Source organism: Conger conger, chromosome 16, assembly GCF_963514075.1.
Source record: "Conger conger chromosome 16, fConCon1.1, whole genome shotgun sequence".
NCBI lineage: Eukaryota > Metazoa > Chordata > Actinopteri > Anguilliformes > Congridae > Conger > Conger conger.
In genome coordinates, this window is record NC_083775.1 from 2,271,652 (window position 1) to 2,298,804 (window position 27,153).

Genomic DNA, 27,153 nt, shown 5'->3' on the forward strand with positions numbered 1-27,153 from the left:
TGATATATTTGCATGATTGAGGCTTCTTTTTTAAATGTTTTTAAATTATGTGGGGAATTACATCCTCAATATTTGTGACTTGCGCACACAGACATTACCATGATTTCAGATTAAATGATGTACGGGTGGCTTTGCACACTGATCTGCAAAATTATAACTTGTATGTGTAATACATTTGTGTAATTGTCTCATTTTTAGAATGCATTGTCTCGATATTTTAACATTTTGCGATGCATTTTATCAATTACCTTCATCGAATTATTTAAATCGTTTTTTTGGAACATCTGAGGGATTTCCTCAGTCCACGCAGGAATAATATCCTAAGGCATACTGGTTTTAAATAGTTGGTGAGAATTTTTTTTTTTTTTAATCGGTCGTGGATATTGTTCATGAAACCAAGACAAAGGCAGTCAGCAGGCTGTCAGGAAAAACGGCATGATGTTCTTCGCCTCCAAGGTAAACTATAAAATCCATATATTTAGAAACGCCTGAAAGAACATGGCACACTCATTGGTATGTTATGTATTTAATATCGTTGAGCCAATTTTTTCATGTGTTCATTTCCAAGTCATGCGGGTCAGGATGGAAGATCACATGGAAGCGAATTAATTTGTTCTTGCCATGGAATGAGTGAATTAACAGAAATTTCCGCCCGCTTCGATCCATGTTTCTTTCAAATATAGACCATAACACTTGGGTGCATGTCATTCCTAGACAGCACTGGCCTACATGGGGACTGTTAAATACATTATTTTGGTGGCAGCTTATACTTCGGATTCCATATATGGTTACATTGTGGATGGTGCCGTAGGTTTATGGTTATTTTGATACAATTTAAAAAATTCAACAACAAGCTCATGAACTTCACCTTGCATAAGCCTAAGACTGGCAGGAATATAAACAAAACGAATGGTTATACCGATGCTTTGATTGTTGTGGGTCTATGGACTGCTATGCTACAATTCTGTTTAATAGCTTTGCAACTAAATGTTACATTTCTAACAGATGGATTGGGGCGGGTGGCATTTTACATTTCTAATGTTACAGGGTCATTGTTTATATATCCTTACTGAAAACAACTCTCAAACTTCAATGTAGCTAACGTCAGTTAGCTAGCTATCTGAAACACTTTCCATGTAACGCCTCTGTTTTGAAGGATGAACGTTTAAGCCAATGAACAAGTTCGCCTTGCCGCACTGTCAAATCATACAACAAGACAGGCGGGCGATTCCGGTTCAAGGCTGGTTGATCTTTGCAGGTAAGAGAACATGGATTTCACATTTTGACACTTAAAAACTGCCTTTCATAACAAACAACATGGTTAGAAGAATGAAAGAGACGTTCAGAAACAAGGAACAGAGAGCAAAAAAGATACTTCACGGTTTCGTGCTTTGGCAAATAACGGTGCGTAGAAAGTGCAAAATGAATACCGTTGTTGGCTAGTTAGCGTTAGCTCACGTACTCCGCTGTGCCTGGTTGCAGTCAACAGGCCAAAATAGTGGTTCTTTTATTTAGCTAGCAAGGCAACTTTGCTGAACTGATAACGTTAACATTTCAGTTAGACAGTTAGGTACAAGTAATTGAATATGGGTCTAATTAGCTACTGAAATTGATGCAACTTTCACTTGACGGAACCCTGGATATTGCCATCTAGCTAAACAGCCGTAAGGGACAAAATGAACTGTACCAGCTAACGTTAGCAACCAAAATCGTATAGCAAGCTACTTGAGACAATTTTGCAAGGTTAGCTACTAACATACATCTAACTTGGATGTCCGCTAAACAAAGCGAAAAAATCGTGGATAGCTGATAGTTTGGCTAACGATGCACAATTGTAAACAAAAAGCTAGATAACTAACACGAACTTGTAGCTAGCCACCATCAGTATTCCCAAAATCGCAATAATTGCATACTTCTATATTAGGTTGTTATTCAGCTAGCTGGCTAACGTTAGCTTGGTAACTTACAGTAGCTAGCTTACTTGCTAACGTTAACGTTACTATTATTTATTTTCGCAACGGTAGCTTCAATTGTTACTTTGAATTATAAAATGAGTAATGCTGGCCGGGTGCTTCAATATCTTATTTACAATTAAAATTAAAAAAACTAGTCAGCACGAGCCCCCTATTATAAATTACACTATGCAGCTAACGTTAGCGTTAGCAATCAAGCCATTCCGATGTAGTTGTTGGCAGAAGGCCAAAAATATCGGCAGCTGGTTAGCCGGTTGCTAAATAGGTATGAAGCTTAACAAAGCCGCGTTATCCCTTTGAATTTACTATAAATTAGATGATTTGCCTCTTACAGTAGTTGTTGGCAGACTCTCAACATTCAAGATGGCTAAAACGATAGTTATTTTATGGATTAATTAATGATTTTGGGGCATGGGTGATCAAGAACCAGGGTCTTATAAATTGAACAAAGCCAATATTTTTGGAAGGTTTCGTGAATTTAAACCTAAAATACTTTTTTGCTCAATTTGAGTTTGTACGACGTTAAACTTGAGAATTAAGATCTTAAAATTGCCTGATATTTAACAAGTTGGCTGACTAAGTTGGCTAACTATGAAGCACCATGTAAAAAAAAGGTAGCTTATACTTTTTAAAATACCGCATACAGTTTGATAACATTAGAAGAACTTGAAGACATTTCAGTATATTTAGCTAACGTAATATAGCATTTAAGAAATGGTATTTCTGTCGTCAAAATACGTTTATCCCATCCCTGCAGGTGTGTTGGCGTTTTTCACACGGATTACCCATCGGATTTTCTGTGGATGCAATCATGTATGGACTAATTTTTGGATTTTCAAATAACCTGCGGAACATGGATGGCATATATCACAGGTAGGTATCGACCTGAAATGCTTTGAGCGCCGTCCAAATGACTTATTTGCGTCTTTTCAGTGTTTAATAACTGCCCAATTATAGGTGCAATTATTTTGACTGCCTACCATTGTGAAATGAAAATCAGTTGGTTATAATTGAACGTAAGGGGTTCATTATTAATTTTCTGCATGCCATGTTGAAAAAAATAGATAAATCAATCCCATGCAGTGGTTGTCCCAGACTATTTTTATTTCGGTAGGTTTTCTGAGTATGACCGCCAGATGGAGCTATTGTCCTAGTTAAGAGATTTTACAGTAGCGCAAAGGAAACCCTTGCGCATATTTTATTGTGGTGTTTTCGAACGCACGAATTGATTCAAAATAAGCGGGTATCTTCCCGTCTACAGAGACACTAACTACCAAGGATGCTGGGACAACTAGCTGCTTTCTGAAATATCAATTTAATATTGATTTTACATTATAATTACACAACCCGTCTCGTCATAATTCCAGGAAATTAAATTAAATGTTTAGCGGCATCCCGTTTTCCATGTTAGCTACGGATATTCTGTATTTGTGTAGTCGTCTGCTCTCATTTTCCATAATAAAGTACCTCGGCGGATATTGTTTGAGATAGTTATGCCATATGTTGCGCGAGTGTCTTTGCAGCTGGAAAAAAACTAGGTGACATAAAAACGTGTGTATTTGCAACGCAGCGCGAACTTGTCTGTCCAAACGAGAAAGACCACAATACGTGTGTCTGTGTCTGGAAATGTAATTTGAGAAGCTCCACTTCGGGAGGTTAAGACGAGCCTTTGTTAGCGGGTGGGCAGAGCACTCCCAGACGGAGCATGCTCTGTTAAAGATGTAGCCTACCTCTGCCCCACAGAACGAGCGCCTGCCCCTCCCCGCTTCTTGATGTTCATTTGTCTTCCTGTAATCGCAACAGTTTTGCACTGCGGTAATGTTGTCGAGCTCCGTCTGGTGGCAGATAGTTCCAATTTGGTTCTACTGGCACATATGTATTGGCTTGTAAACAGACAGTGGTAACGAAGGTGGTTTCCGACCAGTACTAGAATTTCCCCGGCGTAAATTGAGTCGCGGGAGTTTAGCTAGCGTTTCGCACAGCGATTACATTATCTAACGCCATGCCTTTTTGTCGTTAGGAAAATAAATTGGTGCTGGTGTTGTGCATTCTATGTCAGTCACATTTTTCAGAACATACATTTCCGGCTTTGGCAGTAAATTTCAGAATTGCTAGAAAATAAAACATTTGTGCTCGAGCGTACGTGAACAAAATGTTAAGATTCTGGTGTAGACGCCATGGCGGTCGGTAATGGCACAGTTGCATTGATTTCAAAGGTTTTGATGGTAGGATCTCTTTTGCTCCGATAAGCCCTCCTCTCTGTCAGCCCTTCGCTCTAGCGGCGAGTATGAGGAATGTCTCCCGCCGCGGCTCCACTACTCTCCGGTTCTATGTTTGTCAGACTTGAAATCCGAGGGAGAGGAGCGAGCCGCCATTTTCCGAACGTCGCTCTCCCAGAAACAGCAAAAAAATAACCCAGATAAAACGGGAGAATATGGTGAAATTTGACTAGGAACCGGGTCTGAGAGAAAAGGGAAGACTGGAAATATTAAAACTAGGACACACTCGAAGTCGGAAAGGATAGTTTTTCTTTTTGTATATTTAACTCCGGGTTTCTTGTTCGTTGTTTCGCCCATTTCGTGAACCCGAGAGCAACACGGGGTTGCAGAAACCAGAAGCTCACCAGAGACGGGAGCGCGTCGGAAGAGGGGATAACCCATGTATTAGTTATTCTGTCTGTTTTTGGGCCATTTCTTAATTTTTTCCTTTTAAACTGCGGAGATTTGTTACTGAAATTCCCCCGGACTCTGCTCCTCATCACGTGGTAGGTTCCTCCTTTTCTTTGTTAACATTAACTTAAAACGAGCATTAAAAATAACTTTGCAATTAAAGTACATTCATCGAATTGAACTGGATGCATAGGCCTTGTTTTATTGTATTCTTGTGCCTTCATAATAATTGGTACGAAGGATTCGCTGTAGTTTTAATGAAATTAATTCTGGCTAAAATATTAGCCAGCTAACGGGTTAGCGAATGTTAACGAGCTAGATATCCAACTCTCGTCAGCAAGCTAGCTATCTTAATTCTGTTGTGCTAGATTTGTTAAGTTTGTGGAATTTAAAAAGATGTATTATGCGCTTCCCGGTTAGCAAAATGTATGTCAACCGTGCTTCATATATATGTTCTAGTCCGCGTAACAGCTAGCTAGCTTGCGTACGAATATTGGTGACTAGCAGAATTTCCACAAAAAAAACCCATTGTCCTTGAAAATAAGCAGCTAGCGAACTGTTATGTTGTATTCAATTGAAGCATGAAATTACTCGGGGTTAACGAGCGACCGTAGCAAGGAAATGCAATCCTATTTTTATTTGTAGGTTGCTCGCTAACATTAGCTGAAGGTTATTGATTTAGCTAACGCTGACGAAAGGGCTAGCTATAGGGAGTTATTTCGGTGTCGCTAGCTAGCCATCTCCGGATATTAAAGTTAAAAGCTATTAAAGCTGTCCTCTTTGTTTTCAACGCGGGCAATCGGGGTTCACTTGCAACCGAAATTCGGAGACACGTCCTTGAAGCTGAACCCCGAAACCTTCTCAAATACTAGCGTGTTGGCGAGCTGTAATTTAGAGAAAAATTTTGTGCAGTTGGCTAGCTGGTAATTTCTGTCGAGGTCGTCATAATGGCGCAGACGGATTCGGGCGCCACGTTTCCCGAGAATTGTTTCGACAATATCGCGTTAAATGCACCATAAGACAACCGATCCAATATTCTGAGTTGGAATGCATCGAAACTGGGATCATAGGAAATTCGGCTCCATCTGCGTACACATAATTATTTAAAGCTTCTCTCTACTAGCAAGCTAGGTAGCCAGCTAACGTTGGTAGGGAAATGCAGCTTTTCTATTTTATTTTTAAATGATGATATACACAAGGAAGTTTTACGTCTCCACGCAACAAAATATTAAACATTTTATCAATTATTGCGTATAAGGGGGCTTTTGTCTCCTAAACTGTCTTAACTGGGTGAATTACGTAATCACCGTTTAAGTTTGGACTTGGCGGCCTTTGGGTTTGTAGAAGGCTTCATATCCGTATCGTTCTCGTTGTTTATTGTGAAAGTGCTTGCGTTTCTAATCTTTATCGCGTAGGACGCCACATTTTTACTGTATTGACCAGTGCGGTGCTGTGCTCTACTGTATTGAATGATGATCCCTATATTGATTTTGGTTGATTTATGGGCAAACTAGCCGCTTAAAATCGAAGCTAGTTCATATTACGCCTGTTAATTTGATTTGATACGGTTTGCTACGTTGCATATTCTTGCGTGCGATGCCTAATGCCACCTAATGCAGTCATTCATTCACCTCGTTGTCAAAAATACTGCCCCCGCAAATGTGTTCTTGAGTGCGATGATTGTTTTGGAAATGTAGTTCCTTTGAGAAGGTACGAATTGTTATTTGCATACCGCCGTTTGTCGCCTTGTGCGCGTGCTTAACACGGCCGCCTTTGTAGTTGCTTGCTAATCCCGTGGCCGAATTTTCGTAGAGGGGGGGGGGAGATCAGGCTCCGGTGTACATGTGGGAGATATGAAATGGTTCCTGGCGAGCGAACGAACGCGGTTCGCACATCCAGGTCACGGAACCCAGCAGAGTGGCAGCTCTGATGTCCCACCCCCGCCCCCCCCCACTCCCCTCCCCGCACACAGTCCAGAATTCAGAATAAGAGGAGCATTGTTGGCGAAGCAAATGTAACGGATCCCACCTCAGCCCCTATCTGTGTAGTGTGGCCGGCTAATCCACCGGTGCCCCGTCTGCGTTACAGCTCAGTGCCGTCTGGTGTTGTTCAGTGTCCCTGAGACGGCTCGCGGTGTAGATTAACCGCCAGGCACAGAAAGGCCCGTTCCGGGCTCTGCTGGTGCAGGTGCGAGCCGGCAGGTGGGTCCCCGGCAGGTAGTGTGGGGCGTGCGATCGGTCCTCAGGAGAAGGCCCTGCGACTCGTCCCTGACGTTTGTGCAAGGTGTCCGCTGCGGTGCGTTGTTCCACTTGTCCATTTCTACTGTTTCAGGCGCCCTCATTCTCCCCTGCGAGATGTAGAACTGCGGCCTGTATCACAAAGCGAAGCAGGATTATTCAGTTAGCTGGATAACTGAGTAAAGCCTGGAGCAGCTTGTTTGTACTTCGGTCCGGTCCTGATTTTGGGTGGGTTCCGGGTTTTTCCCGGTGCAGTTAGCCGGCTAACTCCGTAATCCTGCTTTATGAAACTGGCCCCCGGTACAATCCACTGTTGGATCCATGCTGGGTCTCGAGTGAGCTTTGTTTCAACGCATTTTGAGTGAGGTAGCTGTTTGTGGAAAGTCACGGTGTGATGTCACAGTGATGCCACAGGAGGGGGGAGGAAGGGGGGAACAGAGCCCCCTGCTGGTGGGTATGACCTGTCTGATCCCAGGCAGTTCAGTTTCTGCACGCAAGGCAAGTCAACATCATGCGCAAAGCACTTTTAAAAGAACAGTTTGTAAAATTACATGATCCACACAATTGCACATCACTAGCCAAGAACTTTACAGCGACTCGTCGGGGAACGAGATTTAAGTGTCAGTGGAGGGGGAGAACCTGATGCTCGGAGGAAGGCTATTCCGCAGCCTTGGGGCACAATGAGGAAGGCACCATCATCACCCTTTGTTTTTAAATCTGATCTTGGGATACACAAGCGGTTTGTCAGAGCATCTAAAAGCCCTGGAGGGGAAAAGGAGTTTTGGAGAGAGAGGGGCAGGTCCCTGCAGCCGAGACGCGCAGGAGGCTTTGGGTTCACGGCATATGCCTGTGGGTCTTGTGTTTTGGGCCTCCTGGTCAAGGCCCCCCAGGCACAGGGGCGGCGGGAGGAGCGGTAGGGGAGTAGTACACAGAGCGTCTTCGCTCTCTCCTGTTCAGAGTGCACACTGAAATAAGCGCCCTTTTGCCCGTGCTAAATGCATCTTATCACGATGAAGGAGCTCCAGGGGTCACATAGTGTGGGGTGCGGAGGAGCTTGTTTGGGGTTTTTCTTGATTTTTTTTCTTTTCTTTTTTCAAATTCTTTTCATGAAGCAGGATTACCGAGTTGTCTGGATAACTGCACGGAGTGAAACCTGGGACAGCTCATTATAGTTCAGTCCATGTTCCACGTTTGGGTGGAGTCCGTGTTTTACTCTGTGCCGTTATCCCACTAACTCAGTAATCCTGCTTTGTGGGTTTTACTCGGTGCAGTTATCCAGCTAACTCAGTAATCCTGCTTTGTGGGTTTTACTCGGTGCAGTTATCCAGCTAACTCAGTAATCCTGCTTTGTGGGTTTTACTCAGTGCAGTTCTCAAGCTAACTCCGTAATCCTGCTTTGTGGGTTTTACTCAGTGCAGTTCTCAAGCTAACTCTGTAATCCTGCTTTGTGGGTTTTACTCAGTGCAGTTATCCATCTTACTCCGCAATCCTGCTTTGTGGGTTTTACCCAGTGCAGTTATCCAGCTAACTCTGTAATCCTGCTTTGTGGGTTTTACTCAGTGCAGTTATCCAGCTAACTCTGTAATCCTGCTTTGTGGGTTTTACTCAGTGCAGTTATCCAGCTAACTCTGTAATCCTGCTTTGTGGGTTTTACTGAGTGCAGTTATCCAGCTAACTCCGTAATCCTGCTTTGTGGGTCTTACTCAGTGCAGTTATCCAGCTAACTCAGTGATCTTGCTTTGTGGGTTTTAATCGGTGCAGTTATCCAGCTAACTCTGTAATCCTGCTTTGTGGGTTTTACTCAGTGCAGTTATCCAGCTAACTCAGTAATCCTGCTTTGTGGGTTTTACTCAGTGCAGTTATCCAGCTAACTCAGTGATCTTGCTTTGTGGGTTTTAATCAGTGCAGTTATCCAGCTAACTCTGTAATCCTGTTTTGTGGGTTTTACTCAGTGCAGTTATCCAGCTAACTCAGTAATCCTGCTTTGTGGGTTTTACTCAGTGCAGTTATCCAGCTAACTCAGTAATCCTGCTTTGTGGGTTTTACTCAGTGCAGTTATCCAGCTAACTCAGTGATCTTGCTTTGTGGGTTTAATCAGTGCAGTTATCCTGCTAACTCTGTAATCCTGCTTTGTGGGTTTTACTCAGTGCAGTTATCCAGCTAACTCTGTAATCCTGCTTTGTGGGTTTTACTCAGTGCGGTTATCAAGCTAACTCTGTAATCCTGCTTTGTGGGTTTTACTCAGTGCAGTTATCCAGCTAACTCCGCAATCCTGCTTTGTGGGTTTTACCCAGTGCAGTTATCCAGCTAACTCTGTAATCCTGCTTTGTGGGTTTTACTCAGTGCAGTTATCCAGCTAACTCTGTAATCCTGCTTTGTGGGTTTTACTCAGTGCAGTTATCCAGCTAACTCTGTAATCCTGCTTTGTGGGTTTTACTCAGTGCAGTTATCCAGCTAACTCTGTAATCCTGCTTTGTGGGTTTTACTCAGTGCAGTTATCCAGCTAACTCTGTAATCCTGCTTTGTGGGTTTTACTCAGTGCGGTTATCAAGCTAACTCTGTAATCCTGCTTTGTGGGTTTTACTCAGTGCAGTTATCCAGCTTACTCCGCAATCCTGCTTTGTGGGTTTTACCCAGTGCAGTTATCCAGCTAACTCTGTAATCCTGCTTTGTGGGTTTTACTCAGTGCAGTTATCCAGCTAACTCTGTAATCCTGCTTTGTGGGTTTTACTCAGTGCAGTTATCCAGCTAACTCTGTAATCCTGCTTTGTGGGTTTTACTCAGTGCAGTTATCCAGCTAACTCAGTAAGCCTGCTCTGTGGGTTTTAATCAGTGCAGCTATCCAGCTAACTCAATAATCCTGCTGAGAGACGCCCATCTGAAACACCCAGTTCTCCCCTCTACCATCATCCTGGAAGCCCCCTTCTAGCCAAAACAACCCCTCCTGAAAGCCCCCTTCATGTCAAAGTAACCCTTTTACACAGGCTGCTTCATGTCTTTTTCAGGATTGAACTATTCCTCTGAAATGCACTCTCGCATTAAGGCACACAATCTGTCGATCACCAAAAAAATTAACATTTATTTTCAGAGCTTAGTTGATACAGGAAGCAGCTCAATGTGCTTCACACTGTTTTAGATAAAAACCGATAAAAAAAATAAATAAAAAATTTTTAAAAAAGAAACGGCAACCACTGAAACCGAGAAAAAAAGGTAGTAACGGTAAAATACCGTAAAATCTGACTGACCAGTGAAATCCCCATAATCTAATTCTGCAAAGCTGAGATTTTGTTATTACTCAGGTTGCTGGCAGGTTATTCTTTGAGGCAGGGTGCATCGAAATCGAAACCTGCTTGTCGGGCAGTTTTCGCTCGAACCTTTGGAATAATTAAAGAGACCAGCGCCGGATGATCCAAGGGATCGAGAAGGTTCATTGTCTGAAGAGCATTTTACGTTTTTACTTTGGTGTGCACTTCTCCCACGGCCCCTAAATGGCCCTTTCCCGTAGTACCTGTGGGCCTGCCCAGTCTGCAGAGGGCCAGTTCTTACTGAAATCAGAATTCACTTTTCATATCCATGCGAACACATCTTAAAGTATATATTCCATAACAGTGATACAATTCTAATACCTGTGTATTTTAGCAGTTTATTTTTCATCCACTTCCTGGGGGAAAAAAAATAAAAAATACATTTGACATGGAGATTTTGAGCCATTGTGTACCAGTTGGCGTGTTTGTCCATTAAATTTCTGTCAATTGTTTACAGTGATGTCGCAGGTGGGGGACTTAGTTTGAATAAAAGTGGGGTGAAGGGCCTTGCTCAAGGGCGAACGGCTGCATGGATCTGGGCCTTGAACCACCAACCTTCCGGATGCCAGTCATGTACCTTAGCCGCTAGGCTACAGGCTGCCCCAGTCATGTACCTTAGCCACTAGGCTACAGGCTTCCCCAGTCATGTACCTTAGCCACTAGGCTACAGGCTCTCCCAGTCACATACCTTAGCCACTAGGCTACAGGCTGCCCCAGTCATGTACCTTAGCCGCTAGGCTACAGGCTGTCCCAGTCATGTACCTTAGCCACTAGGCTACAGCCTTCCCCTCTCATGTACCTTAGCCGCTAGGCTACATGCTGCCCCAGTCATGTACCTTAGCCACTAGGCTGCAGGCTGCCCCAGTCATGTACCTTAGCCACTAGGCTACAGGCTGCCCCAGTCATGTACCTTAACCACTACGCTACAGGCTGTCCCAGTCATGTACCTTAGCCACTAGGCTACAGGCTGCATTTGTGTTCAGGTGTCTGTGCAAGGGCAGGGCCTGTCCGTTTCCTTTCTCTTGCAGTAGGTAATGCGCTCTGCTGTACTGACCGTTAAAGAATAGAAAACAGACGCCTCTTTTTCTGTCTCGCCCCGTCCCTCCCCCTGGTTTCCTGCGCGGTTCAGGATGGGGAGCAGATGCAAAAATGATTCTGGTTGTAAAGGAGGCTGCTGGTGTGGCATGAACATGGCGTCAAAGCCTTTACACACGACCCGAGGTAATCTTAACCCCACAGACCAACCCTGACTAAAGCACACCTCATTCAGCAGCAAGAGCAGGGCCGCTCAACCCTGTTCCGACAGCTCTACTATTCTGTGGGTTTTCACTCTGTCGCGCCTGATGATTGTACTTATGAGGTGTGCTGGGTTAACTTGTGAACTGGCGGTGACATTGGCTCAGGCGGTTAGAGCAGTCGGAGGGTTACTGGTTCGGTCCCGCCCTGGGTGTGTCGGAAGTGTCCCTGTGCGAGACGCCTAACCTGCAATTGCTCCTGACGAGCTGGTGGGTGCCTTGCGCGAGTGTGAAGCAACATTTGTGCAGCGCTTTGGATAAAGGCGCTATATAAATGCCTGCCATAACTGAAGATGCGTACTCCCGTGTTCTTAATTAATGGCGGTGCACCTTTTACGCTTTGTCCTCTTGATGATAAATGTATGCGTAGACCGTGTTTGCACATGGTTCAACGCATGCAGTCATGCAGGTGTCAAAAGCAGAGCATTGCATCACCTCCCGGCTGCAGCAAAGCTGCAGCGTTCTGTCGGAACGGAAGTGGGCTGCCTTTCGAAACCGTTCGCTTGTGCAGGGGAGATGAAAACAATGCAGCGTATTCGCTGAAGTGCTTCTCTCTGAAAGTGAAAGCGGAGGTCCGGCGCTGTTTTTGGTGGTGACGTGGTGGTGGTGGGGGGGGGGGGTCTGGAGTCTGAGACGTGCTCTCTACTCTGAGGTCCCCACCCCTTCTGTGGAGGCACGTGATGCTGGGTTAGGGGTGGAGGATCTTCTCCAGTAATGAAATGGCAGGTGGATGTGTTATGTAGATATCGTCAGTGGGTGACGTCACCGGCACTTGGTCCATATTTGTTCTACGGTTGACGTTCACACCCCTTTCCCACAATCCCAGATCGTTGTGTAAACGGGGGAGCCCAGCGTAGCCTGAGGGCCTGGAGGAACCTGTAACAGACTGCAGTTGTATGACGCCTTTCATGAACTCTACTTTCGGGTGGTGGAAGGCGAGTTTGTTTATTTTACTTTATTTCTCCTTTAACCAGGGGAGTCCCGTTAAAGAGCGTTCTCTCTCTTTTCCCAGGGAGCCCTGGTGAGCAGAGATTACAGCATAAAATACAACACAATGCACAGACACGCGACGAATGACGCCTTTATACAATAAACAGCTGCAGGCCTCAGTTCTGAAGTGAACTTTTAGGATCCCCCACAGGGGTGAGGTGATCCGGTTCCATGTGCGACGTCACCGCGCCGTGTAATGTCGTGTCTGTGCGAATGGCCGAGCGGTCAGCGGTGGGGCATCTGCTGGGTCTCGTGCCGTCGTTCACCGGCCTCCTTCCCTCCTCGGTATTGTTTTCAGATCCCGGCACGCCCGTTTTGCCCTTTCCCGAGAAGCTCAAGGCGGAACTTGAGAATCTTGAGCAATCGGCCTTTTCATCAAACCCCCTGTTCCTGCGCTGAAGAGCCTGCTCCTCACGCGATAGCACGGCCCCGTTCTGGGCTAAAACGGTCTTAGTTTGTGTGTTTACCATCACGGGAACGAGTCTTGTGCAATGCCACTCTCGTTCGGAGGCGCGCTGTGGAAAGAGTTTCCAGGAATAGTTCCAAGCAGGCCTGTGTTTGCTGGCTGTACCCGCCTCCTCTCCCTGAGAGAGAGTTAGTTTTGCACTATTGTTTAGCTTTATGAATATATTACCGCCGTTACGGTATAATACTTTAGAGTCCTGATCTTTTGTTCCTTCACAAAAGAGTGGAGCGTTCTGTCTGAGCTCAGAAAGATTTCTCAATTCTGTTGGGGGGAGAAATCAACGTTGCGTGATGTATTTTTCTCTGTTGTGGTTGTTGTGGTTCTCCTTGTTGTCGGAAGGCGAGCGGTGATAATGTGATTGACTGCTTTTCCCCCCGCTTGCTGTGGTCGTCTCTTCGTTCCGCAGGTGTGAACTTCTCACCTTTGAGTGCGAAGCCAAACTCCACTCCGGTCACACGGCTTGTGTCGTGTGTGTGTGTGGTGTCGTCATCTGGGTCAGACCTGGGTCAAACGCGCCATTGTTTTTGATTCAAATGCTATTATTGTCCGTTTCCTGCGCAGACCCCACCTTCTGGTCCTCTTGGTTGTTTCAGTTGCACGATGCAAAAATCAGTCCCAGCGCGGAGAAGTATTGGAATCCAAAGCGGTTGCGCATTTGACCCAGGGTTGGACCCTGTACATCGATAACCGCGGTGCAGATATTTATGACGATCTCATAATGTGGAAAATGACATTTAAATTGATGTAGGTTATGGCAAAGTTGAATGTGTTCATAAAAACAATGTGAAAGTATCAAAACGCGCAGTCCCCAAACACACCTCCGCCGTCCGTCTGAAGGAGACGTGCATTTTGACGGGACATTTGGACTTTCGCAAAGTTATGACGTCACAACGACGCGCTAGCGCAAATCCAGTAGCTACGAACAGAAGGCGTTCAGTTCCTTGGAGCTCGCCGGCCAATCAGGGCAGAGGTTCATTCATGTCAATGAGCCTTAAAGACACAGTCACTAGTTCTTCGGAAAGCTCATGAGAGAACGCTGGAGAACGGACATGTAAAACTTGTTTTTGGTACTTAAACGCACGAAACAGCATCTAATGGATATCAGGACCTAAAATAAACCGCTGGAAAGGTGGACACCCCACATGGGAACATTAAATCAGTTCATAAGACATTGGCACAGCAAGCGCGCCTGTGCACGGTCACTGGTGCAACACTGGCTGCGTCTCAGAACGCCTAATCTCGGAGAACGGCCCTGAAGGTTTGTTTTGACGCTCTTTGGTGTCTCGCAGTGAGCTGGTCGTACTCGGAAAGACCTTATAACTGCTCACCTCTCAATATTTATTCATCACTAGTCACGCTGTTGAATATCGCCATGGCGATATTTTCCTCAGCCCTACCCTGTGCTGCGCTACTTTGTTCCCATGGATAAACCTAACTTACTTACTTACAATCAATCATTACTTACTAACTTACTATTAACCTGCTGGTGGGTTGCGATGGGTAATCGTGGTGGTGTGTTAGTGCGGTTCTAAATGGAGGCGGTTGATGGGGACCCACTCAGCCGTTTTACTGGAGCGTGGAAGTGGATCGGGTTCAGGAAGTTGTGCTCGTCTCTCGGAGAGGGTGGACTGGAGCCTGGTGTAGTTCTATCCAGTCTTCTTTGAGGATTTTGTCTCCCCGACCGACGCAGTGCTTTCTGGGATAGGTACTTCACTCCTTCACTTTAAATGGCATTCTTTGTTTTCTGCGGAGGTGGAGTTTAGCATGCTTCTGGATTTCCGTGTTTCAGATCGGTCTATGCCAGGGTCCGTCTGATCACGGTCTTCCAGGGGCGTAAACCGCTGCCTCCCTTTACCTGGGAGACAGGTGTGCTCACCCTCCCTTTACCTGGGAGACAGGTGTGCTCACCCTCCCTTTACCTGGGAGACAGGTGTGCTCACCCTCCCTTTACCTGGGAGACAGGTGTGAAGACAATCTAGCCAATCTGTAGTGCTAATTGAGTTAATTACCCAGGAGAAAAGAACCAGGGCTAGATTTGGATTTGACAATTCTTGGTTTAGGCCCGTTATGGAGTGAACGTTTCCTGTTTTTGGCGGGAGGGCTGTGGTCCACCGGTCTCAGCGTTAACTGGTGAGGGGCTGAGTCCCCTGGTTCCTCACCCTGTTCCTGGAGCTCTGCCGTCCTGCAGGGGCTAACATTGGAGCACGTGAGCTCCAGTCACAGGGCAGCCGGTGCTGAGTCGCTCTGTATGTTCTAGCCGTCGCTGTGTGTGGTGTCTGACCGTCTCTCTCCCTCTCCTCAGCGAGCCGCACTGTGTGTCCTCCCCGTGGCTGTGTGCGGTGTGTCTTGACCGTCTCTCTCCCTCTCCTCAGCGGGGCAGCAGGGTGCAGGCGTGGCCCCTGTGCTGAGGGAGGCCGCCCCGCCCGCCTCTCGGCGCTGTATGGCTGCCATGGCGCCCGCTCTGACCGACGCCCCCGCCGAGGCCCGCCACATCCGCTTCAAGCTGGCCCCGCCCCCCTCCGCCGCCAACCTCCTGCTGTCCAGCGCGCGCAAGGAGGAGCGGTGCGCGCGCGACTTCCAGGACCTCCCGGCCGAGGCGGCGGGCGCCGGGCCCCGCGCCAAGCTGCAGCCGCTGGTGGCGTCCTACCTGTGCTCGGATGTGACGTCCGTGCCGTCCACCAAGGACTCGCTGGCGCTGCAGGGCGTGCTCATCAAGCAGACGGTGCTGCAGGCGCGCGCCGACTTCCTGCCCGACTCCTACTTCGACGGCGGCGACTTCCTGCCGCGCAAGGCCCAGCTGAAGGGCCCCGTGGCCGCTAGCGGGCAGCCCGCCCTCAACGGCCTGGCCCGGAAGCTGGCCAAGCCCGGCCCCGACCGCGACAGAACCGTGTCCACGGTCAACGGGGACCGGCCCGGGCCCGGCCGGGCCACCCCGCCCCCGGCCCAGCCCCCGCCCGCCAGGGGGGACCCGCTCAAAGCCGGGCCGCCGCCCGACGGGGTCCCCGACGGCCGGGAGGCGCCGACGACGGCCCTGGCGTGCGGAGTGGAGCTCGGCGGCGCCGCGTCCCGCTGCTCCCCGCTCCCGTCGGCCCCGGGGGACGGGCCCGCGCTCCTCCCGGCGCCCGCGCCTCCCTGCCCGGACGAGGAGGTGCGGGACCGGGCCCGGCAGAGCCGCGCGCGGCAGGGCGAGATGGAGGGCCGTCTGCGCCGGCTGCGCAAGCGGCTGCAGGTGGTGCAGGCCAAGCAGGTGGAGCGGCACGTGCAGCAGCAGCTGCGCTGCCTCCTGAGCTCCGCGCTGCCCCCCGACGCGCCCCCGCGGCCCCACGCCGCCGCCCTCCTGCGCTCCGGCTCCGTGCCCGCCCAGCTGGAGCGCCTCTCCCTCAGCGGCGCCGCCCACCTGCGCTCCGCCGAGGCCGCCTTCGACTCGGACGCCACCGTCAGCAGCTCGGGCGGCGAGTCCGACGTGGAGGAGGAGCAGCTGGCCACGCCCGACCTGGAGAAGAGGCACGTCTCGCTGTGAGTACCCCCCCCCCCCCTCCGGAGCTCGTGTTCGGTTCTGGTGCAAAATGGCTGCCACGCTTTGAGAGTGAGAGAAATGCTAAATAAATGCGTCTATCGCTCTATATCTGGGTGTAGGACCGGGCTGGGCGGAGTCATTGCAGGCGGCCTCAGGTCATTGGTCAGGACAAGCTTGTGGTGTTTCCAGGGGGGCGGGACTAAGGACAGCAGAGATGTTCTGGCAGATGAAGTTTGATCGTGAAAGGATAGCCTGTCGCGTTGTGATTAAGGTGTGTGGCTGTGACCCGCGAGGTCGTTGGTTCAGTCCCCGGTGTGGCCAGGATAGGATTAGTGCTACTGTGCGCCCTTGAGCCAAGCCCCTCCAGGGGGGATTGTCCCCTGCTTAGTCTAATCAACTGTCTCTTTGGATAAACACGTCAAATGATGTGTACTGTAATGAAGCTGCAGTGGTGATATGTATGTAACAGTGTAACGTATTGTAATGTCATTTAAAGCTCTGCCAGCTCTGGTCTTGGCGTTCTTGCGCAGGTTGGCGTTTTCGGGGACGGGGCTCGGTCTGATGCGCTTATCGGCCGAAGCCGGGTTCAGCCTCGCGAGGGAAATGTGACTCACGAACACAGAACAAACCTAAAAAGAAAAAGGACCCGTTTGTGATGTTTGGCCTGACATTTGAAGTTGATTTGGTCCTGTGATCCCCTGTGGCTGGGCTGCAGCCAGAGATCTGGCGACCGCACGGCGTTGGTGAGGATGCGTTTGTGAGGATGCGTTTGTGAGGGTGCGTTTGTGAGGGTGCGTTTGTGAGGGTGCGTTTGTGAGGGTGCGTTTGTGAGGATGCGTTTGTGAGGATGCGTTTGTGAGGATGCGTTTGTGAGGATGCGTTTGTGAGGATGCGTTTGTGAGGATGCGTTTGTGAGGATGCGTTGGTGAGGATGCGTTTGGGTGCGTTTCCGCATCGTCTCCGGCGTTGAGTGTGGGCTGCAGCCTCTGCGCAGGATTCAGTCGCGGTACACGGTGTTCACTCTGCAGGATCACGTTGTGATGCTGCAGGGCCGACGCTTTTCAAGCCTTTAACCGGACCGCGTTTAGCACCCGTACTAACGGCGCTGTGTTGATTTTAGCCTTTACGAAACTGCCTTTACATTGTCTTTGTGCGGTGAAATGAATCTCCCAGTGCGTAAATCTGTAGGTCGGGTTAGGTGGCCTTTGATAGATTGAACCTGTCCCATTGGCTCTCAATGGAATGCACCGCTCATGCTAGGCTAACGCAGTGTCGTTTAGCACAGTGGCACAGCTTTTGCTAGGCTAACAGTGTCATTTAGCACAGTGGCACAGCTTTTGCTAGGCTAACGCAGTGTCATTTAGCACAGTGGCCCAGCTTTTGCTAGGCTAACGCAGTGTCATTTAGCACAGTGGCACAGCTTTTGCTAGGCTAACACAGTGTCATTTAGCACAGGGGCGCAGCTTTTGCTAGGCTAACGCAGTGTCATTTAGCACAGTGGCACAGCTTTTGCTAGGCTAACACAGTGTCATTTAGCACAGGGGCACAGCGTTTGCTAGGCTAACACAGTGTCATTTAGCACAGTGGCACAGCTTTTGCTAGGCTAACAGTGTCATTTAGCACAGTGGCACAGCTTTTGCTAGGCTAACACAGTGTCATTTAGCACAGTGGCGCAGCTTTTGCTAGGCTAACACTGTTGTTTAGCAGTGGCCTAGCTGATGCTTGTGGCACAGTTGGTGCTACCTTAAGTGTCATTTGGCACAGCTCGTGCTAGGCTAGCAGCGGGGCGGCCGTACAGATCCTTATCGGTGAAACTCGAGTGGGTGACTCTCGGATCAGGCAGTGGAGTCTGAGGGTTGGAATGCGCTCAGTCCGGCCTGGAATGAGCAGATTGCTGGGAAGGCGGGGGGGGGGGGGGGGTTGTACAGGAAATCAGTGCCCAGCTTCTCAACTGTGCCTGTTGCCTGGCTGCCTAGCAACATTGTTTAGCTGCCGGGAGAACCGAGTGGCAACTGGGCAATCTGCAGTTGCTGATTAGCCCCGGGTAATTTCTTCGACAGTGTCTGCACCGTGGTTCCAATCGTAAGTTAAAAAGGTTTCTATTGCTCAGAAAATATATACTGTTATTTATTTATTTTTAAACCTTTCCCCAAATCTATGTAGTCATTGTATTTCAAGTCTTGCCAGCGACCCCCTGCAGGCTAGAGTACATTCCCAGGCCCCCTGTTGAAATCCCAGGCATTGATTTTGTCTGTGTGTCTGTGTGTCTCTGTCTCTGTCTCTGTCTCTGTCTCTGTCTCTGTCTCTGTCTCTGTCTCTGTCTCTGTCTCTGTCTCTGTCTCTGTCTCTGTCTCTGTCTCTGTGTGTGGGGGGGGGGGTCAGAAATTGTGCATGTTTTGAGTGTTCTGATGCGCACTGCTGCTGCTATGGTTACTGAAATGCGCTAGTCTTGTTCAGGCCGGTCCAAATTCTCCACAACCGTTAACGTTGCCTCGCTACATCGGCGAAATGTCACCATCAAAGATTTGGAAGTGAATTGTAACATTTTCAGGAACTTTTTTTGGGCCTGGTTCACCGAGCTCTCACTCGTTTGATCCAGTAATTTCTGTAAATCTGTAAGGTAATTACGCTCAGTTCCAAAGTAATCAAAAGGCCAGAATGGCACTAATGTGTAATGGAAATTATTACTGCCTGTGGAGGCCCGAATTGAGCACCTCGCTCTCTGACCTGATGTGACTTTTCATGAATCGTTTTTGCATTTTTCTCTGGTTGTGTAGCTGCGGGCAGGTGCCAGGTGACCTCCTGTACCTGTTACGTGGTCCAAAAAAAAAAAACACGGCTGGTCTGTCTTTCCAAAAAAAACTGTGAGGAGCAGAGCAGAGGTTTCCACTGGCTCCTGCTGAAATGGAGAGATTTGACATTTACATCGCTGTGCTGTTATTAGAAAGTGTAGCCTGAAAAACCTATGTAGTAATCTGGAGTGGCGTTGCGGGTTGGGCAGTGACATAACTCAATGGGTGAGACGTTACATTTCATTACATTATTGGCATTTGGCAGATGCTCTTATCCAGAGCGACGTACAGTTGATTAGACTAAGCAGGCGACAATTCTCCCCTGGAGCAAATGCAGGGTTAAGGGCCTTGCTCAAGGGCCCAACAGCTGTGTGGATTGTATTGTGGCTACACTGGGATTAGAACCACCGACCTTGTGTGTCCCAGTCATGTACCTTAACCACTACGCTAGAGGCCACCCAGAGACGCTGGGGCCTCTTTGGAGCAGCCTGCTGTTGGGTCTGCTGGGTCCGCCCCTGCCTCTCGCTCAGCAGAAGCTGGCCTTTGTGGCGCAGACCCATCTCCCGTAGGACAGTCTGCCTGTTCTGAGTCCAGACCCATCTCCTGTAGGACATTCTGCCCGTTCTGAGTCCAGACCCATCTCCCGTAGGACAGTCTGCCTGTTCTGAGTCCAGACCCATCTCCCGTAGGACAGTCTGCCTGTTCTGAGTCCAGACCCATCTCCCGTAGGACAGTCTGCCTGTTCTGAGTCCAGACCCATCTCCCGTAGGACAGTCTGCCTGTTCTGAGTCCAGACCCATCTCCCGTAGGACAGTCTGCCTGTTCTGAGTCCAGACCCATCTCCCGTAGGACAGTCTGCCTGTTCTGAGTCCAGACCCATCTCCCGTAGGACAGTCTGCCTGTTCTGAGTCCAGACCCATCTCCCGTAGGACAGTCTGCCTGTTCTGAGTCCAGACCCATCTCCCGTAGGACAGTCTGCCTGTTCTGAGTCCAGACCCATCTCCCGTAGGACAGTCTGCCTGTTCTGAGTCCAGACCCATCTCCCGTAGGACAGTCTGCCTGTTCTGAGTCCAGACCCATCTCCCGTAGGACAGTCTGCCTGTTCTGAGTCCAGACCCATCTCCCGTAGGACAGTCTGCCTGTTCTGAGTCCAGACCCATCTCCCGTAGGACAGTCTGCCTGTTCTGAGTCCAGACCCATCTCCCGTCCGGAGAGTTCTGGGGTTTCAGCCGTTGGTGTGGGTGGTACATCTGCAGCCCGGTGAATTCCCCAGTACTCCGGTGGGGACCCGAATTGGTAGAATTGGGCAGCCTGTAGCATAGTGGTTACGGTCCATGACTGGGACCTGCAAGTTTAGTGGGTTGATCCACAATAAGATCAGCCACAGCCGTTGGGCCCTTGAGCAAGGCCTTTAACCCCACATTGCTCCCAGATTGTCTCCTACTTAGTCTTATCAACTGTAAGTTGCTTCGGATAAAAAGCGTCAGCTAAATAACGTAGTTTCCGTGGTCGCTCAGTTTCCCTCCCGGCCCACCAGCCCCATGGGCAGTCCTTCCCAAGCTGAGGAAGAGGAGCTGAGGAAGAGGAGCTGTTTGCCGGGCGTGGCGTTCCTCTGGCTCGAGGGCTTACCTGCCTCTCTGTGAGGTGTGCCACATGGCGGTTGCGTAAGACGTAATAGGCTTGCTGCCCGGATTATGACACGCCAAGACGGTGATGTCGCTTGTTTTCGCTGCCCTGCGACCGACGGGCGATTCCCAAAGCCGCGCCATGTTGCCGACGGCGACTGGGTGTGCGGTGTGTGCGCGTGCGGACGGCCACGCCCACAATATGGGCAGACCAATGAGAATGGCCAGAGTGGATCCTCTGATCCCTGTTCAGATTCTGCCCCGTGACCCCCGTTAATGGACAGCCACAGGGTTCATTTTGACCGCAAACCTTTTTCCATTGGCCTGGTGGGAGGATGAGGACGGATGTGGGGGACTGTTTCGGGTTAGCTGGGCGCACTTATTGCCGTGGGCGGGGGGGCCAGCCTCTCTGCCCGATGGCTTCTGCAGGGTGGGGAGTCCACACAGCGTCTCCTGACAGCTGGAAGGTTTAAAGTGCAAACGGGGCCAAGATTACTTAACGGCTTTTAATGGCCTGAGTGCAGTTTGGCTAAAAATTAACCTGCACCATTAGGGGCTGGGGTTTCATTGCCCCGTCTCACACTGGCCTTGGACTCTTAACCCACTAAACTCCCTAATGCTCCTGACGGGCCTCTCTTCAGGCCGAATTGAGGCCTGATTCTTTTTCGGGGCCTATTTTTGACTGAATTGGGGCTGAAGTCGAGGCTGATTTTGACGGAATCGGGGCTGAAGCAGAGGCTGATTTTGACGGAATCGGGGGCTGAATCGGGGTCCTGTTTCTGTCTGAATCAGGGGCTGAATCGGGGTCCTGTTTCTGTCTGAATCAGGGCTGAATCGGGGCCCTGTTTCTGTCTGAATCAGGGCTGAATCGGGGCCCTGTTTCTGTCTGAATCAGGGCTGAATCAGGGCTGAATCGGGGCCCTGTTTCTGTCTGAATCAGGGCTGAATCGGGGCCCTGTTTCTGTCTGAATCAGGGCTGAATCGGCGGCTGAATCGGGGCTGAATCAGGGCTGAATCGGGGCCCTGTTTCTGTCTGAATCAGGGCTGAATCGGGGCTGAATCGGCGGCTGAATCAGGGCTGAATCGGCGGCTGATTGGGCGCTCCTGCTCTGAGGGTTGTGTGCTGTGGGCGGCGGCGGCCGTGGGGAACATCGCGTGACTCAGGAACACGGAGTGATCGGGGCCCACAGAGCCTCCTGTTCTCAGGGCCGGGAGCGTTCGGGGGGGACAGCTTGTAGCTCGGATTCTGGGTCGCCATGGCAACGGGGGCCTGCTTTGCGGTGGAGATGATGGCGTTCTGTTCCTCCGCGCGCGTCTTCGTCTGGACAGGCTCCCCTCTCTCAGGGGTTCCTCCCCGCTGGGGTGGTTTTTTTTGGGGGGGGTTCCAGCATGTGCTTCTTCTCATTAATGTTCATTTCTGTGTTTTGGGACATTGTGCCAAAATCCCTCGACCTGGAAGTGCATTTAAAAAGGTTGTGCCTCGTCACAAACCCACAAACTCCTTGTGTGCGTTTTATCCCGGGGGGGGGGGGGGATAGACTCCAGACCCCTGTTCCTCAAATCCCGGACCTCCACGGCTGATAACTCCTGCTTGTCCGCCCCCGCTCTTCCTCGGAGTCAGATCTGAGGACGGTCTGGCCAATCAGGAGCACTAATTGCTCAGTTATTTCCCGGGAGGGAAGGTTAGTGGCGGTGGATTTTTGCTGGAGGGCCTGGTTTGAGGATCCCTGCTGCAGACCGCTCCAGACGGTGTTTAACGGGCAGGGATGCGGGTCGGTTTCGCGGGTGACTCTGCGCGGGGAGAGCTTGGCGTGTGGCAGACGGGAGGTCACCGGGTCACGACCTGCTTGCTGGGAGACCCGTGTCCCTCGGGTGTGCCAGTCGCAAATCTCACCCCGCGCGTCTGCTCTGCGCCCCGCACCTCACACTGGCTCTGCCGGTAAGAGCATCACATTACATTATTGTCATTTGGCAGACACTCTTATCCAGAGCGACTTACAGTTGATTAGACTAAGCAGGAGACAATCCTCCCCTGGAGCAATGCAGAGTTAAGGGCCTTGCTCAAGGGCCCAACGGCTGTGCGGATCTTATTGTGGCTACACCGGGGATTAGAACCACCGACCTTGCCTGTCCCAGTCATGCACCTTAACCACTGCGCTACGGGCCACCTGTCTGGCAGTCTACCAGTTCATACCCGGCTTAACCAACCGAGCTGGTTGACATTGGGTCAGGCAGTAAGAGCAGTCGTCTGGCAGTCGGAGGGTTGCCGGTTTGATCCCACCCTGGGTGTGTGTCAAAGTGTCCCTGAGCAAGGCGCCTAACTCTTAAATACTCCTGACGAGCTGGTTGGTGCCTTGTATGGCAGCCACTCGCCATTAGTGTGCGTGTCTGTGTGTGTATGCATGGTTGAATGAGAATCATGAATTGTACAGCTATATAAATGACAAACATTTCCCATTTAAAATGGCAGCCATGTCGCGTGGCAGAGAAGCACAGAGATGCTAGAGGCCTGCAGGGTGGGGGATATTCAGCTTCAATCGTGCAGCGCTTTGGACAAAGGCGCTATATAAATGCCACCCATTTTACCAGTGTTCCCCGCCTCCTGAAACCTGAAACGGGATGACCCCCCCACCCCCCCTGCAGAACCTGACAGATGAGTCCCAGCTTGAGTGGCAGCTGCCTGTTTAATCAGATCATCTCTCGTTCCGCTGAAGAATGCAGCGTGAGCGTACGGGGTGTGGCAGTGTTCTCCGTCGCGTAACCCCTGTTCAGTTTCTAGGTAGTAAATACAGGGTATTTGTATCGGGAGAGAGAACCTTGATCCCGTTTCCTGTTTACCGTGGGGTTATTGTGATACTGTGCTGTGATTTTCCCTTGAGAATTGGGCCTCTATTCTCCACAGGCTTGTCGAGCTGCGCCTTGCCTACAGCAGTGCAGCCTGGGTGCGTTAGCCGGAGAATAGGCCCCACCTGTGAACCCGAGCTGCTGTTTGTCTCCTACCAGCCGGGTGTACGGTGTTCATCAGCGTTTTCAGTGAATTTAGTCATTTCAGTGCCGCTTTAGAGACGCGGTTTTCCGTTCGATGGAAGAAGCGGAGTCTAACACTTCGTAATTGAATGTCTTTTTAGTTAGCCCGGGAGATTAATTAATCAGTATTGCTTTAGAATAGCAAGCACGGTGAGAATGAGGGAGGAATTGTCGCATGCTTAGCGACCTCCTCCAGGTGCCAGGCAGTCTGCAGGGAAGATTTCACACCTGCAAAACTCTGGAAGTACAGAGGAGCAATGGGGACAAGTGTGAACGCACTGATGTCACGTCGTTTAATTAGCCTGCGTTTCACAAGGCTTAAAACACCGTGCATTCACAAAACGTAAAGGCTATTTGACCAGGAAATGAAACCGTTTGTCGATCGTGAGAGAGCGAGAAAAAGGTTACGAGAACTTGCATGGCTGGTTGATCTGGGAAGAGCATTGCCGTGGGCATGGAATTGGAGCTTTCCACTGAGGTTGGAATATCGGGCTGGGAGCCGGTGGGAATATCGGGCTGGGAGCCGGTGGGAATATCGGGCTGGGAGCCGGTGGGAGTATCGGGCTGGGAGCCGGTGGGAATATCGGGCTGGGAGCGGGTGGGAATGTCGGGCTGGGAGCCGGTGGGAATATCGGGCTGGGAGCGGGTGGGAATATCGGGCTGGGAGCCGGTGGGAATATCGGGCTGGGAGCGGGTGGGAATGTCGGGCTGGGAGCCGGTGGGAGTATCGGGCTGGGAGCCGGTGGGAGTATCGGGCTGGGAGCCGGTGGGAATATCGGGCTGGGAGCGGGTGGGAATATCGGGCTGGGAGCCGGTGGGAATATCGGGCTGGGAGCCGGTGGGAATGTCGGGCTGGGAGCCGGTGGCCCTGGGCCTTAGAGCCCATCTGACATGCTCACTTACACACACACATAGTAGTTCAGTTCTTTCTGCTTTGGTTTGACAAATCCATCACGAGGCGAGGTGATTTCCTCAGACACATTGTTGTTCTGGCTCGTGTGATGTTCTCTGTTCAAAGAGCCAAGTGTTCTTCTGAGTCGGGGAAAGTGGATGGTTCCCCAACTGAGCGAGCGAGAGAGACTGTAGTAATCTGTTCCTGATTCATCCACAAAGCACTGCTCTATTGTCCTAATGACACCATAACTTTAAGCGAATCGGCACATGGGGTGGTGCGTGAGATAAAGAAAATACACCAATACACCGTTTTCTTGAATTATTGACTTAGTATTGTGACCTCAACTATACTATTGACTTTACATCGGAGAGGGTCTGAATGACCGATACTGAAGCCAACCGCAGTGACACTAGTGAACACCGTGTCTCAGCACGACCAGGAAACGAGCTTAAAAAAATAAGGTTTTGGCTGCTTAGCCTGATGAAACGTTCAGCTGCTGGTTGGGCCTGGCGAGGATGAGGTGGGGGGGAGGGGGGTGGAATTGACATGGTGGCTGATGCAAGACGAGTGTTTGTGTGCTGGGAATCTTCTGGAAGCTCTGTCCCGGGCTGCGTGGCCCCACACGCGGCTGTCAGCTGACCCGAGCGCCGGCTAAAATTAGCCGCGGCACGAGGAGCCCGGCCCGAACAAAAGGCCCGGGCGGCACCGAGACGTCGTGGTCTCCCGGCGGGGGCTGTGTTCGCTGTGCTTCCCGCTCGATCTCGCCGTTTAAACGCAGAAACGGAGAGCGGATCTCTGGTCGGGGAACGTGCCGGCGAGTTGCGTTCGCGTTGCCTGGCTCGCACACGGACCTGGAACACGGTCACTGCCTGTGGCCCTCACACGTGTGACGTGTGCAGAAGTGTCAAGGTCCGTCTGTTTGAAACGTTCTCTCCCGGAGTCCTTGTGTATCGCTGTGTACACTGCAAGTGGTTCTTGGCTGCGTGTTTGATCAGCGTAAGACGCTAATTCCCCTCCTAATCACCAATATCCTCCCATCTATGGCCACTGAGGGATGTTTCCTGTAATGTGTTTGTATTGTATTTATAAATGCTTATTTCTCCTTTTGGGGTGATGCCGTGTAATCTTGTTGGAGTGATGGCTCAGGGTTTTGGGAGGAAACGTGGGCCTAATCTTTGAAGATTTAAGATGTGAAGGAATGTGGTTTTCAGTTTCAGGCAGTGGTGTATAGCAGTGAAAAAGTTTTTTATTTTTATTTTTTTCTTCTAGTCTGTTTGCTCTGATCTCTTTGCATCATCCTGCGAGTTGTCCTCGGTTGCCTGGGTGAAAACAGGGAGATCTGTGACTGCAGTGATGTTCTCGTGCAGGAGAGGTAGAAAGGGGGACCTGTGATTGCTGGTTTAGGTTAGCGGGCGAGGCTAAGGCGGCCCACAGGCCCACACCTCGCCCTGGCTTCCTGCCTGACGGCTGTTGCGTTCTCAGACACTTTGGACTGTCATAAACTCAGACCTCGGCCCTGGTTATGACTTGGCTGAACGGAGTGCACTCCTGTGTGTGTGTGTGTGTGTGTGTGTGTGTGTGTGTGTGTGTGTGTGTGTGTGTGTGTGTGTGTGTGTGTGTGTGTGTGTGTGTGTGTGTGTGTGTGTGTGTGTGTGTGTGTGTGTGTGTGTGTGTGTGTGTGTGTGTGTGTGTGTGTGTGTGTGTGTGTGTGTAGGCCATAGGGGTCTGTGTGTGCGTATAGAGCCCCTGTGTGTGTGCGTATAGAGGCCATAGGGTGTGTGTGTGTGCGTATAGAGGCCATAGGGGGCTGGTCTTAAATTAAAACGTAAGAAAGGAGAGCCGCGGGGTTCAGGAGAGGGGTTGTTTTTGTGATTGGGTTCTTTGCCGTGTCACCGGTGATCCGGACAGGCGGGGCAGCTCTTCAGGTCGAGGCTCGAGTGCCCTTCTTGAGGAAGAGGAGCGGGTCATCTTGACCGCAGAAAGGAGAAGGGCGGGCGGGCCCTGCTAAAGGCGAGAGGTCGTTCTGCTCAGACTTTAAATAGCTCCAACGCCCCGCCGTGCAGCTGCCTCAGGTCTGGCCCGTGCAGCTTTTGTTGGTTTTGTGAGCCGTGCATAACTTCCTGGTCTAAGGTGCGTTCGTGTTGAACTCTGTGGTTCTTTGTGTTGCTTCTAGCGGGGCACTCCCTTCCCTAAAACCGACACAGTCTCGGAAATTTTGAGATCTCGATTTCCTTCGGCTGGCAATAAACGGGCGAATTAAGCTCACGAATGCTGACGGCACTTGTATCCGTACAATTTGTCCGTGTTTTTGAGCAGAAGGAACAGATTGCAGTGTGCTCTCTGGCTCCGCACGCTGTGAACC

The 27,153-nt window shown here is 50.1% G+C and overlaps 1 protein-coding gene across 1 annotated transcript in view; it reads left to right on the forward strand.

Moving 5' to 3' along the window:
• Nucleotides 1-1,201: 1,201 nt before the first annotated feature.
• kansl1b (KAT8 regulatory NSL complex subunit 1b) overlaps nucleotides 1,202-27,153 on the forward strand; it is a 45,979-nt gene continuing 20,027 nt past the window's right edge. The window contains exons 1-3 of the mRNA XM_061224591.1: nucleotides 1,202-1,258; nucleotides 2,731-2,846; nucleotides 15,308-16,451. Coding sequence (XP_061080575.1) covers nucleotides 2,831-2,846; nucleotides 15,308-16,451 — 1,160 coding nt within the window. The 5' untranslated portion in view covers nucleotides 1,202-1,258; nucleotides 2,731-2,830. The remainder of the gene's footprint in view (nucleotides 1,259-2,730; nucleotides 2,847-15,307; nucleotides 16,452-27,153) is intronic.